The sequence below is a fragment of the Cygnus olor genome, chromosome 1, assembly GCF_009769625.2.
Source record: "Cygnus olor isolate bCygOlo1 chromosome 1, bCygOlo1.pri.v2, whole genome shotgun sequence".
Classification (NCBI taxonomy): Eukaryota; Metazoa; Chordata; class Aves; order Anseriformes; family Anatidae; genus Cygnus; species Cygnus olor.
The window spans coordinates 21,554,738-21,574,134 of NC_049169.1; the positions used below are offsets into that span (position 1 = coordinate 21,554,738).

General features: G+C 42.9%; 1 protein-coding gene and 1 long non-coding RNA gene across 5 annotated transcripts in view; one reads left to right on the forward strand and one right to left on the reverse strand.

The window, feature by feature from the left end:
* TRABD (TraB domain containing) overlaps positions 1–11,628 on the forward strand; it is a 33,414-nt gene extending 21,786 nt beyond the window's left edge. For all 4 annotated transcript variants that reach the window (XM_040549458.1, XM_040549453.1, XM_040549465.1 and 1 more), the window contains 5 exons: positions 524–634; positions 1,553–1,692; positions 3,954–4,126; positions 6,052–6,163; positions 8,387–11,628. In XM_040549458.1, the coding sequence (XP_040405392.1) occupies positions 524–634; positions 1,553–1,692; positions 3,954–4,126; positions 6,052–6,163; positions 8,387–8,564 (714 nt within the window). In that variant the 3' untranslated portion in view covers positions 8,565–11,628. The remainder of the gene's footprint in view (positions 1–523; positions 635–1,552; positions 1,693–3,953; positions 4,127–6,051; positions 6,164–8,386) is intronic.
* A 3,280-nt stretch (positions 11,629–14,908) lies between these two features.
* LOC121066119 lies at positions 14,909–18,850 on the reverse strand. Its single transcript, XR_005817527.1, has 2 exons — positions 18,331–18,850; positions 14,909–16,219 (listed from the first exon to the last, which is right to left on the reverse strand). It is a non-coding gene; the product is annotated as an uncharacterized LOC121066119 (long non-coding RNA).
* Positions 18,851–19,397: the final 547 nt, after the last annotated feature.

The following is a 19,397-nucleotide window of genomic DNA, read 5'->3' on the forward strand; positions in this document are numbered from 1 at the left end:
TTAACCTAACTAGTGCTCAGCCCAGTGCTTCACAGGGGTTATGGAAGTATTTATGATTAGACCACTCTTTTCCTCTCAGTAGCTCTATAACTCGACTGTGCGTTCATTGTACGTTCAATGGAATGTGCTTTTATGTTTTGGCTTTTTGTAACCCGATCAAGAAAAAACAAATGCGCTGTATGAGCAGCTCTGCCATTCAGACACTTTCTTCAATCAGGTAGAATGAATGTAAACTGAAATAAATCTGGCTGCTCTCCTGTCCCTTCCCATCCTTTTTTTTGGTTGTTATTGAAAGGGAGGATAGTCTGGCTGCACACTCAAGTGAAAAAGCCACTTTACAACTGGTATAAGCTGAAACAAAAGAGTGGTATTGATCAGTGAATCTGTTCCAAAAAGCAGCTTCAACGTCTCGTCTTCACGAAGATATTTAATGTTTTTCATGACTGTGAACAGTACATTATTCTAAGAAATCCACACAGTATGTTGATATTTCTTTTTAACATTTTTCTCCCTTTTTTGCCAGAATGGAGTCATGTCTGGGTTGATGCAAATGCTGCTTCTGAAAGTGTCTGCTCACATCACAGAACAGCTGGGAATGGCCCCAGGAGGAGAATTCAGGGAGGCTTTCAAAGAGGTGTGAAATTGAAATGTTTTTTCCGAGGTCAAATTCTTGGTCTTTTGCTCTCAGAGTCGGTAAAATAAAGGCATTTTCTAGTGACTAGAAAGGAGCACTTCGGCTGTACTTTTGCTGAAGTCTGTGAAGTGGTAAAAACCATCTTCAGCTTCAAAGTATATTCAAAGGTACAGAGGTTCACAGCCCTAGCTGACATGAAAACAACTCCAAAAGACTTTAAATGATAAGTGATATTTTTGATGGTATTTGTTTCGGTTTATTTTGTTCCTCTTGGATAACTATTTAGAATTTTGGGTATGGATGCTGGTCATGTGTGGTGTCAGGATTTCAGTCCATGAAAACTAACTCTAATTCATCTAGAAAGATTTATTACTCTGTCCTCTTTAAAGTGTGTTTGAGATTTTTAAACAGGTATGCTTAGTAAAGAACTTCCAAGGAATTCTCTGCTGTGCTGAAATTTGTCAGCCTCAGCTACAGCGAAGTCTCACCTGGCATTGCCATCTGGTATCTAGCATCAGTTTTTGTTTCATAAGCTCCTTCTTGAATATATTTTATTGTGACAAAGTGATAGGATTTGACAGGATCACAAACCTGGTTAAAAGCAAAATGTCCAAAATTATTTTGCCTTGGACTTTATTCACACCTGGAGAGATATTGAGCTCCGTAGGAAGAGGGCAATTGCAACTTAACATTTTTTTTACTGTAATACCTACAGCATCTTTTAGCTGATGTATTCCTTTATGAAGGAGTATATTGAAAACTTTATTTGTTGCAAAGCCAAAATATTTCTTGATGTTGAAGTATCACACTACTTGTTCTTTTTTAAGGTAAATCACGTAATAACATGAACATTATCTTAATAACAGCATACTGTGCTTTCAGTACAAGTTGACTAGTAATTTATATTTTCTCTTCCAGGCTAGTAAAGTACCTTTCTGTAAATTTCATCTTGGAGACAGACCCATCCCTGTTACGTTTAAGAGAGCAATTGCTGCACTTTCTTTCTGGCAAAAAGTCAAGCTTGCTTGGGGCCTTTGCTTCTTATCTGACCCAATCAGGTATGAATAAACATCCCGTATGTTTATCAGAGAATTGTTCAGCTCTGCAGTGTGACTTGGTAGAAGCTCAAAGGTCTTGGTACGCAACCTCATGTGGTAAAACCTTAAATTAATGAGGTAGATAGATATACAAACTACATGTCAGTAAGGTATTTAAAAGAAGTATTTAAAGTATTAAAAAGAAGTATTAAAAGAAGTATTTAAAAGAAAGCTGGCTTTCTGATCCTGTTACATCTTTGTTTAGTGGTATTTTGATGCATTACGTCCAGGCTGTGGATCATGTTGAAGTAAAGATTCAGTGCTGTGTACAATTGAATAATAACTAAAAATATTTTTTTTTGATTTTTTTTTAATGCTGAAATTAAAGTTTTTCCCAGCACTACTGTGTGGATATTGTAAATGTAAGAGAAAGCAGGGCCTCAGGATGTTAACTTAAACTGCCTTAAGTTTTCCAGAGGACTTGGGCCTGCTGTGTTAAGTCACATCTGGATCAGGGCAGCTGGAGAACTGAGTCAACATCTGCTATCTGAGCAGATTTGGGGAACAAGAGAAAACACTTCAAGTTTGTGGGCAACGTGTCTGACTCTGAATGAACATGACCTTTATAAAGGGACACTGTTAGGAGTTCCTGCCTTACAGTAATACTTCTCAGATGGCTCTTCTCTTGCTTTGTTTGGTTTCCTCTGCCCTTTAGAGAAACCACTGTGCCAAGTTTGCTTCCTTTTTGCTTCTGGACGCAAGTAGGTGTGAGATAACTCGCTTGAACTGGGTGAGAACATGCACAGCTGTCCTCCGAAATTCCATCTGCTCCTACCAGACTTGCAGTGGTGGGAGGCTTGCCAGAAATGGGTTCCCAGTGCATGTGGTCCCTGGATCTCCGTGCCTGTGACGGGAGCTCCATGCAGCTCATAAAGTAATCTGTCAGTTTTTTTCAGGCACTTGAAACTGGGCCAGGGCTCAAACTGTAGTAAGGACAATTGAGTCTTCTGTTTCCCAGCTTTAGCATTTACTTAATTGTTGTTTCCTGTAAATGCTTGTTACGTTCATCTGTAAAATGTTTGGCCAGCTTTCAATCTATTAAATACAGTTGGTTTTGTTAATTAATGGTCTAATACCAACTTGAAGCTATTTGCATGCTTCTGGGGGGCATTGGAGGGCGTATTTCTCAGCAAATTCTCACATTTTTCATTCATCCCAAGGTAATTTCAGTTTTCAACTGAAAAAATAAGATAATTGTGCTTAGCTATACCTTTAACATAATATCCCAATTGTTATCGTACAATTGATGGGTTTGCAGCATTGGTGACTTTAAAAGTAACGTGGGTAGGAGTTGAGAAGGAAAGGTGGTTATAATTAGGAAGCTGTTGGGGGCGGTTGTGTAGATAAGATCACTCAGCCATCAACACGAGATTCTACTGAAAATGGAGTAATTGAAAATCAGACTTTTGTCAGTCTGTTTCTGTGATCTTTGAAAGCTAGCAAGGCTCTCTTCGGTTGTCTCTGCCATTTGTAGTACCTTCTGATCTCAAGTGTATTAAAAAAAGTTTGGGCATCCTTCTTGAATAGGTAGTGATGCAAAAACAGATGATTCTGGTGCCACAAACCATGACTGTACCACAGCTGTGGCTGCGAACAAAGGTTAACAGCACCTATTTAAAATAATAACAATAACAATACAAAAGCTCATTAAATTCACTCCCACAGTTCTTATTTCCTGCCCACTTCTATTCTTCCGTTCAGGGAATTGATTAATAACTTTCACTTCCCTGCTGAAGGCCTGTGACTAACAGAAGGGCTGCAGAACTCCTTCCATCCCTGCAGACTGTGCCTGACAGCGTGTGGTTTTGTTCCTTAAATAGAGCCTCTGTGCGTTCAGCGATCGGATCTGCTTCCTCAGGGGTGCTGTGTTGCCTTTTTTAAGCTTATGACTATAAAGTAGAAGTGGGGCACCGGGATAACTCTTTCCTTTGAAGCCCTGGTGCTTTTGCTCAGTTTTTTAAACTTCAGCTTTTTAAACTGGGAAGGGTGAATATTCAGTTGAACTGCCTGAAGGCAAGTGACCTCTCTTCTTTCCCTTGCCCTCACTGTAGAGGCATTGTTCAGTATCCAGCTTTACAGGCCTGTGCAGACTGCTTTGCTCTGGGAGAGGACAACTGTCCAGCGTGGGTTTATGTGAATGTGTGCAACACCTTCTTATTTATTGGTTTGTATTGGGATTTGGAAGTATAACATCGATACTGAGAAAATTTCCTTTCTTTCAGTAAAGATGATGTGGAGAAATGCAAGCAGAAGGACTTGCTGGAGCAGATGATGGCAGAAATGATTGGAGAATTCCCTGATCTTCATCGAACGATTGTCTCTGAACGAGATATTTACTTGACCTACATGCTGAAGCAAGCAGCAAAGCAGATAGAACTACCTCGAGCTTCAGAAAGTAATTGTCTTAAAGCAGATAACATAACCAGCAATGGGTTTTTTTGCGTGCTATTACAAATTTCAGTTGTTCTTGGGAAATCTGTGATGTTCTGCGGGTTTATCCGAGACAGATGCTGCATGTCACGGAAGCTGACACTGCTTGAAAAGTTAAAAGGCATATTACTCCTGTTGCAACCTCCTATAGAAGTAAAGAAATTCCTCAGAGCAATAGGCTCCAAATTATGATTCTTTTCTCATTATGCTATTCAAAAGTGGAAAATACTGATTAGCCTGACAACTTTTTGAAAAGGCAGGCATCTGGTATTACAGCACAGCATGGGACAGACGAGGCATGTGTTCCCTGTCTCGCTGTCTCACCAAATTCACTGTCACCAATAGCTGCTCAGGCACAGATTTCCTGCTAAACTAATTAACTCTAATTTCAGCATTCATCATACTTTGCTTATGATATATTGGGCTCCTAGGAGCTCCTGAATGTGTGTGACAAATACAGACTCGGCATGTTTCAGCGAGTTGTAAGCATACGGAATAATTCTATTTCTCTAGCCTTTGGAAGTAATTTGCTGCCATGTGTGATCTGCGTGTCCTTTATTCATATATACATGCCTGTCCTTATATATTTGTGTGAGTGTGTGTGTGTGTATATATATATATATGCACATACTTAAGTAGTTACTGATTTTAATCACTTCAGTGCAGACCTCTGGCACTGTCTTGTGATTGCAGAAGTGATGAAGGGATTGCATTTGTGTTCTTGCATCTCCCTTGTCTAGCATTACTTCAATGCTGCCTTCATGAAATTTCCCCAAACACTATAATATCCACTGTTAATGCAGGTGGCATGGCTGAAGTAGGCATGAATGCATTCAGTCACTCGATCTAAGGAGCAGACTGGGTCATGAGCCACAAGAATTGTGTAGCAATTTACCTGCATTTTTAATTTCTTTAAATTTGCCTTAAGGTCAGAGTCTCTGGATCACTGGTTTAGTGAATGTCTGCGAAACCGAAGGGGTTTTATATGGATTAAATATATAGATATATATATTTCCATAAATAAATATTTATGGAAATAAAAGATGGGGCCACAAAAGACAGTAGTGTAAGTGTATCATCTGGCAGGTAAGTCCTCTGCCTCAGTCTCTTAGTAAACAAGACAGTGCCTGAGGTGGTTTTGTTAAGAAGCTGTGCATTATTTAGAAGCTTTTCTGTTAATTATTTTCATTGTGTCATGGTGCCGGTTTTTCCACGGGGAGAGAGGAAATCCCAAAACTTTAAGAACACTTCAACTTCACTGGGTGTTGTGCAAGCTTGTTGGTAGATCAGAGGGGAGAGCGAGCGCTGGCATGCGTTGAAGTGGTCTGACGGTGGCTGGCTGGCTACTGCACACAAATAGCGCAGGTTTTGCTGTTACTTGCTGCAGCCAGGTCTGTACTGGGCAGCTTAGCAGGGTCAGGCATGGTCTCAAGCCCTCTTCTCTGGCTCTTTGTGCGTGTTAGCCCACGTTTTGTCACAATCTGGTTGCGTGCCAACTGTCCGAAGCTGTGAGCAAAGCTCTGCTCAAGAGACAGCAAGGACCAAGGCTGTTCCCAATAAACGCTACAGAAACATGACCCGTGCAGGGAAGGAAAGAAATGAATTTAGAGGGCTCATACTCCAGCTTCAGGGTGGAGTGTAGCCAGTTCTGTTTACTGGAACAAATATTTCCTGACAATACAGAAGTTATGCTGAATTTCTTCCAGACTTCCAGCAAAAGAGGCAGTCGGTGAGATATGTATTAATTTCAGTATGTGACAAAGTTTTAATATGTAGGAGGAGGAGCTTCTTAGAAAATACTCTTCTGTAATCTCGCGTATTACCTGTTTGTTTATAGCTTGAAACTACTTCTTTTACTGATGCATTCCATTGTCTCCGTTCCTTTCCTAGCTGAACCTAGAAGATATATCCCTGCTGTTGTAGTTGGTGTGGTTGGGATGGGTCATGTACCTGGAATTGAAAAGAACTGGAACTCTGACTTAAATATCCAGGAAATAATGAGGTATGTCATCCTTTCCTGTGTCCTGACATAACAGCTTCTCTTGCTGAAAATCTGCAATGAGTGATTGTTTGGGGTTTTCTTGGTTGTCGTGGCTTAAAGAAATGTCTCTGCTGTAATCCCTGCCCTGTCAGCTCACTGACTTGCTGTGCAGATCGTGTGCGCAGCAAAGGAAAAGGAACTGTCAAAGAAAAAAAGAACGTAATTGGTTGGCTATTGAGGGAAATAAGACGAGAAAATGCCCTTGTTTAGAAAGAAAACCTATTGATCCATGTGTAAGGCTTTTCAAATGAGACTTCAAATGAGATCTGTAGAAGGTGACAAAACGAGGCTTCCAGTCTAGCTTAGATAAATACAAACTGAGATTCAAAGTTTTTGTTGCATCAGGCTCTGTGGGTTCTGGGAAGATTATTGCTGTTGCTTATCACCGACTTTTTGGCTGGATATAAAAGTAATAGTATGTTTTAATGAATACACTCAACACGGGCTGATCTAAGCCACGCACCTGCAGAACTACACTCCAATGTAACTGTTAAAATAGATGTATGTGCCCTATAAAAGAAGGAATTAAAGAACCAAAATGTTCAGACTGTGTATTCTATAAAGCCGCAAAGGTCAGGACGTCAGAAATGTAGGAGGGATTATAGTACGATCTGGTAATACCGGTCTGCAGTGGTTTGGGATAGTGGAGCCTTTCAAATATTAGTGCTTTATCTTATCACAGCCATTTACTATGTTTGTGTAAGCACCTCAGTGTTCCTGTTTCATCAGAGGCTCTGAAATACAAAAGAGACTGTGCCCTGGCTACATGGAGTACCTGGGCATCTAAAATAAGCTTTAGAGGGTAAAATCCAGGTACTCTGGGTATCTGGATCCACAAATGGAAAGAGTGCAGAAGCCTTGCCTAAGTCTTTCTCGAGGCTAAACCGAGCTCGGACTTACAAACTAGACATCTATATCCCTCTGCACCTTCTCAAATAACCTGTAAAATGAGCTTGCAAGAATGTATAATTATATGGTTAATGCTGGTTGTATTGCTGGCGTTTCAGAACTGAACAGCCCTAAGTCTGACCATATCTTCATGTTTACATACAGGATCTTTTTCACCAAAGTTCATGCTCTTTGACTTGACTGACTTTACCATGCTAAGGCATAACTAAGTGGAAGAACTACCAGTATCTTCCCTAAGACTTGAATGTTGCATTAAATTGACTTTCTAAAATAATATAAAGCAAATTATGCAGAGAAGATTACTATATTAGGATTTGTTTCTCATTAAACATTTTTTCCTTTTATGCTGTTGCAGTGCAGTGGCAGAGCAGTTACATTTTTTTGTCAGGGATTTTCATCTACCTAAAGTGAGAAGTTTTAAATATTTTTTTTTACAGTTTGTGTTGTGTTACAAAATAGTCTTGGAAATCATCTGAGTCAAAACATACACGTTTCCCGGACTTCCAGTTTTTGGATTCTGTCATTGAACCTGACTCTGAGCAGATCTTACTATGCTCTGAATTGATCTTTAAATTGCACTGAGGGACTGGAAATGGCAAAGAGTAGATAGAAAAGCATATAAGAAGGCATAAAGGGATGCCTTTACTCTATCCTTTGTTCAATATGTATGTCTTTGAAACTCTTCCTGTACATGCATTCCCTCAACATGCAAGATCTTACCAGTAGTAACTTTGCCCTAATTTAAGCAAATGGGTCTAAACCCAGTTCAGTTGTATCCTAATGTCAGTGCGTCTGACAGGGTTGGAGAATGCCCGTAATGTTTTTGCACTCCTGTAACCGATTGCTTCTAAATATGTTGGGAACATTTTCTCAATATAAATAAACAAGAACTCCCTTGAAATGGCATGCAGAGAACTGTCACCAAGGGGATTATACGGGTTGCAATGTTTGCCTGCTGTAGGTGTGGGGTGAGCTGAGGTACCATGGAGCCTGTTAGTGTAGGTACAGGGCTCTCTGCACGTGGCTGCATTTTCAAGCCAGCTCTTTTGGAGGTAATATTAGCTTATATTAGCACAAGTGGGAATAGCTTTATTTATTATTATTTAATTTGGATGTAGCCCTTGAACAAAGAGCGTATTGCTCATTCACGACACGTCTGTTCCCTCAGTCTCCTGCACTAAGAGGGAGGGGAGAAACAATTCTTGGTTTGGTTGGAAAATGCCTGTTCTTTCCAGCTGTGCAGGCATTAACGTTGTTTTGCATCTTCTGCTGCAGCGTGCCTCCTCCGTCAGCTTCCAGTAAGATTTTCAAACTTGTCATAAAAGCAACAGTTTTTGGACTGATGGGATATGGCTGCTACCGGATAGGTCAAAGGACAGTTCAGTTCATTCTCTCGATGCCAGCAGCACAGAGCTATCTGCAGAAGCTGACAGAAATAAGGTCTCAGCATTGAACACCCAGCGGAGGCACAACGTGAAGAAGGTGGCTGACAAGAGTGATGGAGGCAACAGATGGGAACCAGACTGAACGAAGAGGGAAATGAGGATTCTAGCCCAGAGGTGATTGCTGAGCAAAGCTGAATTGCTGTATAATAAAAGATTTGATACTGATGTTACACCAGCTATATGATCTAATGAGTAAGCTTGATTCCTGGTGTGTTGCATGAAACCACATGATTCCAGATTGAGGCAAATGAAATATGTACACAAGCATATATATTATATATATAAGTACTGTATATATAATATATATTAATGATGATGTAGTACAGACAGCTTAAAGAGTGTATGTTTATGACTTTTTTTCCCAGAGGAAACAGAACAACACAAAGTAACCAAATCTGGCTGTGTCTGCTCTGAAATTCAGGGACACTTGTCTTGAATGATTCTTTGTTTTTTGTCTTTTTTTTCCTTGGGTATAATAATACTCAGTGGTCATTTCTGGTGCCAGCCACTTTTACAACATAACTCAGAAGGACATCTTCTCAATGTGTGTTTTATACTTAAAAACATTTAGGCTTTTTTTAAACTTAAGAGCTTTCCAAAAATTTCAGAATTTTACAGGCTGTCATACGTACACTGCTCCAATTTTTTACAAGCCTTACTGAAGAACAGAAACGTTGCCTTTCGATTGCGTCCCTCACTCCCGCCACCAGTTGAATCATCTTTCTCCTGTGTAGAGAAGGTATAGCCACACCATCAGAATGCAATGTGGTTTGTCAGATGTTTACAGGACACTCTGTTCCTTTAGATTAGGTTATTTAAATTGTATTATTTAGCCAAATCCTGCTGGATTCAGTGTTGTAAATTTAAGAGGCTAGAACTACTGTACAAGTTACTTTTGTTTCTCGGACCTTCCATTACTGGGACAAGAAGTCTGGAATTGATAGTACCTGCCCCTCATTTTTGATACATGATAATATTTTATTTATCGGTGTGATTTCTCAGTGGATGAATATTTTAATCTATTTAATAGAAAAGCAATGTTCAACTTAGCTTTTACAAACTAGCTGTAGCATTTTATTTGGGTTACTTGCTATTTATACATAGAATTATGGGTACTTCAGACTGCTGCGATGTTTATAAATTTTCCAGAACAGCCATCTGTCATCCATCTATTTCTTTTTCTTTCTTTAATCCTTGTCTCATACTTAATAGGAGGTTTTGGTACCCTTTATACAGGATTGTCGATGATTGTAAAGTGCCCTCTGCAATCAGCTAGTCCCAGTTCAGCAGTGCGAATAGTTTTAATCGTCATATCAAAGTTTTAACCTGGTGTATTTGAACGGAAGAAGCCCATTTGCTCCTCAGGCTCACATACAGTTGCTCATTGATTAAAGTAATTTTTTATCTATATTAATTGCTTTTGGGATTGGAAAATGAGAACTGGTGTTTGAGGCAAGAGGAGGAAAAGGTGATCGTGTGCTTTGTGTTCCTTTGCTGGTTCGATAAAATCAACGAACTGTTTTTAGTAGGGTGAATTTCCAGAGCCTTGTGTTGGAAATCGTCCTAAACGGTCTATTGTTTGCTGAAAGTATGTACGTGTATCTTCCATGCAGTGTTGTCTTTTTCAAGTTTTTTAAATGAAATTAAGGGTCTGATGCCCCTCTCCGTGATGGCTGGGAGCTGGTCTGTCCATGCAACCTGATGCTTTTCTGCCTTGCACTTTGCAAATTTTGAGTCCCTGTGCAGCAAATCATTTAAGCACGTGTTTATCTTTAAACCTGTTAAATCTAACCCAGTCCTGCAGAGCTCTTAAGACAATGCAAGGTGCTTTTCTGGATCTGGGCCCTTAGGTGGTGTGCAGGGAATACACCTTAGCAAACGAGAACGGCAGCAATTCACACTGCTTCAGCACAGGAGTGTAAATGGTAACACGCTCTTGGAGTGGAGTCAGGTCCTTTTACTTTCCATCTGTCAGTGCTTAAGAAACCACCAGCTATCTCTAGCGAGATGAAAAGTAGCATTTATAAACAATTTATAGAAGACTAGAGTGACTGCCTGACTTTTAATTCCTGATTTTTTTGTAAAGGTTTAATGTATTGTTTACAATTAAGCAGTCCTATTTGAAGAACTCTCTTACACTTTATGTACATTTTTAAGAGATGAAAGCAAAAGCTTAAGCTCATTCTTCTCCTGGCTTTACTGAAATACCAAAAGGTGGTTGTTGTTTTGTGGTTGTGTTTTTCTTTTTTTTTTTTTGAGAGCTTTTAAGCTGGTAGAGATCAATATATTGATATCTCGCTTTAAGATATCTACAGATTTTTAAGGTATCTGCAGATATTTCAAAAGCTCTGTAGATCTTTGATATCTGTGCTCAGGTAATTTTACACAAAAGAAAACAAATCTACGGTAAACTTTAGATATGAGCCTTAAACTTGGGTGGGACTAATGCTAAATGATTGTCATGGAGCATTCTTGCAGGCTTAATGTGTTACGCTTTTTAGCTAGAAGTGTAAGTTGTCCATTTGTTATTCAGTCCTTTTCTGCAGTTAATATCTCAAGTCTGTTTCTTTTTTTTTTTTTCTCAAAGCATGTCAGCAGATTCTTAAGGGAGGCTGTTTGTGGACAGAGACAGAGAATTTGCGATTCCTTCCCACTATTGCAAACGGGCAGATCATATGCCTGCACTGTTTACGCAGTGGCACTTGAAAGCCTGATGAATTTGCAGAACTGCCAGTCCTGCGAATCCAAACGTGAATGCTCGATGTTGTATATTCAATGTGTTATACTGTCTATGTAACAATCAGTGTTTTAGGTCCATTCTTTTCTGTTCTAGTCAGTCCTTTCAGTGTTAAGAGCATCCTGTAAAATTTAAATATGTTGAATTGTCCCAGCCCCACCTCAACCTTATGAAGCCATATTGTATTTTTTTTGGTGACATGTACACCTGCTTATGCATTTGTACATGTAATGTAAATTTGAAGTATTTTTAACAATGTGTGCCTTTACTCTAAAGTGATTTAAAGTAAACAGCAGTATGTTCTATGATATAAAAAATAAAATATTTTAACCACCGTTTCTCTTGAAGGCATTTATTTTCCATATTAGTATTTTTGGGAACAAGCACTGATTAGCTAGGTCTAGTACGCAGCAATTTTACTATCCACCACGTTTTTCTGAGCAAGAGCTTCAGCTGGAATAAATACCTCCCACTGAGGGGCATCTGACTTTAATGCTGAAGGAAGGAAACTAGATTTTTTTCTGCCTACTGCATGTTATCAGTAAAGAAAAGGATGAGTTTCCCTGCCCTGCTGAATGCCCAGGGAGACTAACTTTTCAATGGAAGCATCCAAATTTGGAGTCCAGAGCTAGGCATGGGGAGTGGATTTGGTTGTTGCTCTTTTTTAACTTCTCTCCAGGGCTCAGTCGTGCAAGGAGCTGATGGCCTTAGTCCCAGCCCAGCAAAGCGCTCAAACACCTGCCTAGCATCGGGCACAGATGGTTACTGGTGCTTGCGGTGCTGCCCTCTGCGTGGGAATCAGAGTCCTCAAGTGGAAAAGGTGTGGGGTTAGGAGCAGAACTTTCAAACGGAGCCAGGTAGCTCAAAATGAGCGTTGCTGTGAAGGGGTGGGGGGAGCTGCTAATAAAAAAGACCCTGTACTCATACTGAAAACATGCATCTAAGCAGCACTCTGCACGTACAAGGCACTGGCTCGTTAGTCACTACTTGCATGCTTTTCAGTCAGTGGCCAGACTTCTTGCCTGTACCCAAGTGTGAAGCAAGGTTTGCGGGTGCAGTCCTGTGGTCCTTGATCCAGCAAAAGCTTCCAGCACTTGCACTTTGAGCTGCGGCTGCGGAAGAAGTACTGAGTAAGCACTTTCTTTTTTAGTTACCCTCAAATACCGCCCCCGAGACTGGCGGCTGACGTGTCACCGCACAGCAGGTTGGCTCCCGGGCACTGCTGAGGTGGCAGCAGGAATCGGGGCAGCAGCCCCCTTCGCACACCCTGCGTGGCCACCAGCGTTGCCCCCATACAGCTGCCTAAGGATATGCTTATGATGAGTTCTTTTCTATGCTCAACCATATTAAAATTTTGATTTTTGAGGTGAATTAGCAGTGCCCAGATTTCCCCCGGAAGCTGTTTGTTTCGTGAAGCATCTGAAAAGCACTGACAACTATCTCTAATTAATTATCTCAAAGTGCCAGGCAGTAATGGGAACTACAGCTGGAAAAGAAGCACAGTCACCTGTGTAACTCAAAGATCTCATGTACATATTTTCCTGTTTCTAAGCCTGAAATAAACTTTAATTTTAGACTTGAGTGTTCTGAGAGTGGCTTTATTGCGAGATGCATATACTGCAGTATTTGCAGGGGAAGGGTCACCTCCCCAGCTCTGACTGATGGACCGAATTCAGGGTGATGCTGAGTGCTGTTGAAATGTGCGTTGAAGAGTTCAAACCCAGAACACAAGGAGCTCAAAAAGACTGAAATGGGTCTAGTGCCTGTACAGGTGGAAGGTGCCCTTTGTCCTCTGTGTGCTGTGGTCTTACCAAAGTGGGGCAAATGAAGCTTCCCCTCTTTGGGAGAGTACAGCAGCAAAGATGGGGCTGGCCTTATCCTCCCTCCCAGGAAGCAAAAGGTTGGTAACTGGTGGTGTGTGCACTCGTTTCCTTGACAAGACCTTCCCTTGGGCCCTGCTCTGTGCCAGAGGCATCCCAAATCAGTGCTCGCTTTTGATCTCTTGGGGTTTTGCATGTCCCTGGAAGTGCTACAAGGGAAGCTCTAGTGGTGTGTTAGGTCGAGAAGGGAAAAAAACGCTACCACTTTCACACTTTTCTCATCCAAAATACTCAGTACTGATGCACTGAGACTGATGCATGAAGGAAAGAGGGAAAAAAAAAAAAACGACTTCTAGGAAAAAAAGCTGTGTTTAGACCATGAATTCAGTTTAAGGGGCATCTCCTCCCACCCAAGCAATATTCTTTCACTGGTGAAACCTTCCTGCTTTTGGCTACAAAGCTGGTTTCACAAATTGGGCAAAGTAATTCAGAGGGATGTTTTGATCAGTGTGTGCGTGCCATTAACACGCGGTGTCTCTGCAGGGAATGACGCGCACACCTGCCAGCCCCAGGGATTATTTGTGAAGTCCCTGGAGTCCTCTGGGGCCAAGAATGGGTTGCCCAGGGAAGTGGTGGCATCACCGTCCCTGGGAGTGTTCAAGGAAAGGTTGGACGTGGTGCTTAGGGACAGGGTTTAGTGGGTGACATTGGTGGTAGGGGGATCATTGTACCAGATGATCTTGGAGGGCTTTTCCAACCTTAATGATTAAGATTTACCATGGAACGAGTGCTGAAGGCTTGTAGGTGTGCACTACCAGTGAGCATCTTCTCCATCTCCCTGCATTTCCCTCCCGGCTTCCGTCCCCGTGTTGTCTCTCACCTTGTGATTACAGCCTGAGCTGGCACCGAGCGCTGCGGATTTATTCTCGTTCTGCTTTAGCTGAAAAATACAACAGCAATGGTTTAGTGCCATCTAGTGACCTCAGCCGGTATGCCCTGCGTGTCTCAGCGCAGGCGGCTGGGCGACCTTGAGGCGAGCCCCCAGAAGGTGAGCTGGGGGGTACCTTGCAGAGGGCTGGTGTCTGACTGTCATCAGCGGTGTGCCTGGGGTCAGTGACAGCGACCCAAACCAGGAGCAGCCTGTCTGTAAGGACTGCCTGGCGCGCTTTCCTTTAGCTTTCCTCTTGGTGCAGCGACTGATGGTGGAGAGGCAGATGCTTGATGACTCCGTTCCAGTGTATCAACCTATGCCATTCACGTTTTTAAAGTATCTCCTACAAAGTATGACTATGTTCCCTTAGGGTACTTCAGGGAAAATATAGGATTACACTGCTAGAGAATTTCCTTATTACACTTGAATTCTACCTTTTTTTTTTTTTTTTTTTGTAAAAATCATTGTTTTACACATTTGGAATTAATGTTGATTGCTTCATTTGTAATGTTTCGAGGATAGGCTTAGTTTGCCCCTCATGTAAGACCTAACCTCGGGAGAAGCCCTAGCTCATTTCTTGTGATGGTTTTGAGACTGGATGGTTCCTCTCCATCACCAGCAATTTCAACCTGGCTATGACACACTGAGGGATTTTGGTGTGCAGGCCCACTAACTGCAGCGCTCCTGGGCACGTGTCGTCCAGATCCTGCCCTACACGTGCCTCCTGGGATGTCCAGGCCTCCTGCTGCCCAGGTACGTTAGAGGAAGGCTTGTGGCACACAGCACTTCATGGCACAGGCTACACTCTGTGAGTGTGCCGAGATTTGTCTCTCCCTCTTCAGAGCAGCTACTACCCAAGCCATACCTGAGGCAAACTGTTTATTGATGAACACACTACAAGGAAACTGGCAAAACAGAAAAGTAACGGGTAATCCAAGTGACATACCACTGCTCAGTTACCCAGACCATTATGCACAGCCACGAAGCTATGAGCTGTAGATCTCAGACCCAGGGAGTCACACACAGAGCCAGCACAGGGTGCAGCTCTGTACGTCCTAAGGCGCAGGTCTGCTCCTCCACACCACGTCCGAGACCAGATGGAGAGCCTGGTCGATAATCCCAGGAGATGTCCTCCAGTGCGTGGGTCTGCTACCAGCTGTAGGTGACACTGCTGCCGTCGGCACGTGCCCTCTGGTCGTCTTTGGTGGGTTTTACACACCATCCTTCATTCAGGTTCACCTTTTTGTCACCCTCGCATTGCCTCTCCCCCACCCGAATCCCTCCTAAATAAACAGCCTGCCCCCAACTTTCTCCCCACTGGTCCCAGTTTTGCTATAGCCATACCTAAATGTATTTTTCATAACACCATTACTGAGGCAAGCACAGCCTCACACAGTGCTACAGACAGAGATACCTGCTGCAGGCAGCCCGGTTCCTCACGTCCCGCCTCGCCTGGTTGTTTTCCCATTGGGTTTATCCTCATTTAATTATTAGACACAACTATTCCACTTTAGCCTTGATCCTTCTGCAAGCTCAAACCAAGCGCTAGCAAGACCTTGTCTGGCAGCTCACACACCAGAGAGCTGCAGCAGAAGTGCCTGTTTTCCACACTTCGGCCACACACTGCCCTAGGCCACTCGCTGCCAGGGCCGTGGCTGCATGGGGCCGCATGCTCCAGCGGGACCTCTCACTCACAAGTCACCCCCTGGCCTGACTGACCTTCTCCAAGGACGTGCAGACCACTCTGGATGCTCGTAAGCTCAATCCCTTCCGGCTGGAAACCACCACGGCAGTTAGGACAGCAGCGTATGTGAGATGTTCACCTGGGCATGTCGGTGCGCTCCTTCCTTTTGAAAGAAGCAGAGCATGTACAGAAGGATAAAGGACAATGCTGTCATAACCAGTAGCAAGTACAGGATTATGTGATCAAGTGCTGCATAGCATTAGCTTTTGGTGACCCATCCGTGTAAATGTCATACCAATAATGTACAGTTAACAATTTGCTATTGGTCTCTGATTCTAACAGTTCCTTATTTTCTAGGGTGATCCATCAACTTGCAATTTGTTGTCCGCTTTCCGGTTTCTCGGCGTCCTTCTGCATGCCGTCTGGCTGTCCGAGTACCTCATCCCAGCAAGGACCGTCGGTTCGCAGACAGATGTCATTAGTCCTCTGGTCTGGAACAGAACCCAGCTTTTGAGAACAGGCACATGAATATACACCACCAGGCATGGAGACAAGCGCGACACCTCATCCCTGTTCTACTGCAGCTACAGATGTCACGTTATCCTCCCACTGTCCCACTAGAGGTGACCAACACATCCACAACCTGCCCTCCTACCAATTACCACGGGAGTTCCCATGCTGACTTGCTCCACTGGTGTATAACAATATCCTCCCGTGGTCCCCAACAGATTGTACAAAAGCAGTACATACGTTTCATTTAGTTGTGCATTTCCAGCAGTGGTTGGTGAAAATTCCCTTGTAGTACGGGACCTCCATGTATTTCCCATGAGAAAGGAGCTAAACCATTACAAAGGCATCTAACCACCAATTTGTTCTTTCAATAGCTAACAATTGAGCTTGAGTGCAATAGATGGACATGATGCTATTTAATCCTTCAGTTTGTTGTTGTTATTTTAAACTCGGTGGTTGCTTTTACCACATGCCAAATTTGGCCATCGCAGGCAATTACCACTGTTGATAGAATCATAGAATATCCCGAGTTGGAAGGGACCCATAAGGATCATCAAGTCTAACTCCTGGCACCGCACAGGTCTGCCCAAAAGTTTAGACCATGTGACTAAGTGCACAGTCCAAACGCTTCTTAAATTCAGACAGGCTTGGTGCAGTGACTACTTCACTGGGGAGCCTGTTCCAGTGTGCAACCACCCTCTCGGTGAAGAACCTCTTCCTGATGTCCAGCCTAAATTTCTCCTGCCTCAGCTTGACACCGTTCCCACGGGTCCTGTCACTGGTGATAACGGAGAATAGGTCACCTGCCTCTCCACTCCCCCTCACGAGGAAGTTGTAGAACGCGATGAGGTCCCCCCTCAGCCTCCTCTTCTCCAGGCTGAAGAGGAGACTGATGCTGTTGTTGCATCAAAGAGAGGTCTGAAATTTATTACCAATTTAGAATCATAGAATGGTTTGGGTCGGAAGGGACCTTCAGCCATCACCCAGCCCAACCCTGCTGCCAAGGGCAGGGACACCTCCCACTAGACCAGGTTGCTCAAAGCCCCATCCAACCTGGCACACATCCAGGGCACCCACAGCTTCTCTGGGCGACCTGTTCCAGTGCCTCATCACACTCATAGTAAAGAATTTCTTCCTTTTATCTAATCTCAATCTACCCTCTTTCAGTTTAAAGCCATTGCCCCTTGTCCTGTCACTACTCGGTAAGAAGTCTCTCAATCTTTCCCTTTAGCTATTGAAAGGCTGCAGTAAGGTCTCCCCAGAGCCCTCCCTTCTCCAGGCAGAACAACCTTGTGTACAACTTACCTTGAACATGATTCAAAACTCCCACCAGTTTCATACAATGAATCACAGAAGGGCTGAGGTTGGAAGGGTCCTCTAGAGGTCATCCTGTTCAACACCCCTGCTCAAGCAGGGCCAGTTGTCCAGGACCATCTCCAGATGGCTTTTGAGTATCTCCAAGTATGGAGACTCCACCACCACGAGAGGCACAACCTACATTTATATGAGTTACACTCTTGGATGTATTCTAGAACAGTGCATGCCTCACATGTCAATTCCCTAATTCTTTTCCCAGGTTACGGGATTAATATTAACTTTGGCCCATTTCACTTTATCTTCTCAAACTAAAATTTGTGGTTACCTATGGACAGTGTGGTTTTAGCTTTGGATATGCTCAGTGGCCAAAAGTACATCTGCACCATCTGAACAGCCAGGTAACCAGGTGATATAACTGCACCCCCTATTATTATACGGGTTGCAAAGGTACCATTTGGATCCATGCAACTTCTGTGGCTGACCCATACTGGGATCCAACGTGAATTTATTACTTCCATCTCGTTTTTCAATCCTTGTTTTCTTACAGAGAAAAATCCATTATTTCTGAAAGGCCTGCTAACAAATGCTTATTACCAAGAAGCCAAGCATTCCCATTGTCTCAGGGTCTCATACTAAGATTCCTTTGGCATCTTTCATGAAGGAATTAAAGTTATTAACAGCAGTGATGTTCCATGTCCAAACTATTGCTCTTACACCTAGAAGCCTGCAATGCTTTAATGGTATTTGTGATGCTCCTTAAAACGATGAGGGGCACCTCAAAGAAGATGGTTCTTGCAGAGGTTGTCTGTGCTCCACACCTGTGATCAATCCCGCAGCAACATCTGTGTCTGAAAAAAATTCAATCTCCCTTGTTAGTTAGTTAAAAACATTCTCTGATTTCCTGGCAGCAAGTCCCATCTGCCCATGAAGCTTCTTTGTTTCTAGTTAGTACAGTGTTTCCCCAGAACAGAGCCACTATTACCCCTGAATTTTCTCTAGGCCTTCCCCTTGGTACGTGGGGTGTGCATTGGACCACATTTCCCAGTGGGGTTTGATTGTCATGTTTTTCTATATTGGTATTCTGTTCACAAGCTGTGTAACTCCACAGAGCTGCTTGAGCCCATGCTCTCTGCTGAGCTGACTGCTCCAGGATCGAGTTGGTGTTTGAGGCACACGATTGTTTAGCCCATTTACTGTCCATTTTTTCAATTTCTGGGCCACAGCTATATAACAGCTCACAAGGGCAATCACTGGTACCTAGCATGTTCTTTGTTCGCACGGCCCAGCACACAAACTAGCACTTCGTCCCACCTCAGCCCTCCTCCTTTGTCCATTAGCTTCAGTCTCACCTAGATGGAGCTAGCAGCTTTTCCCACCATCCTGAAGGACTGCAGATGGTAGGAAATAAGATTTAACTGATACAGCCACATCCCTTCAAGGAAATTCTGTACTGGTGCATACATCAAGTGGCTTCTGAATTAATTACGAATGGAGGACCAAGTATGTTCAGTATTTTGCACAGACACCAAAGTGGTATTAGCAGTAGCTGCACAGACTGCCATGGCCTCTACCCCTCTTGTTCCACCAATAGCAACAAACACAAATTGGTACAACCCCCTCTTTGACCTCTCTAAGGGGCCCACACAATCAATTTGACACTGTTCAAACATTCCCCTTTCCCAGGGGTAAAAGACACAACCCAACACAAACTTACAATTCAGTGCAAGGGGGTTCCACCGTCCACATACCCCACATCTCTGGATTTCTACAGAAATCATGAAAATAGGGACTTTAAATCCCATTGTCTTACACCTTTGTTGTGCCTCCTGAGACTCCTTACGA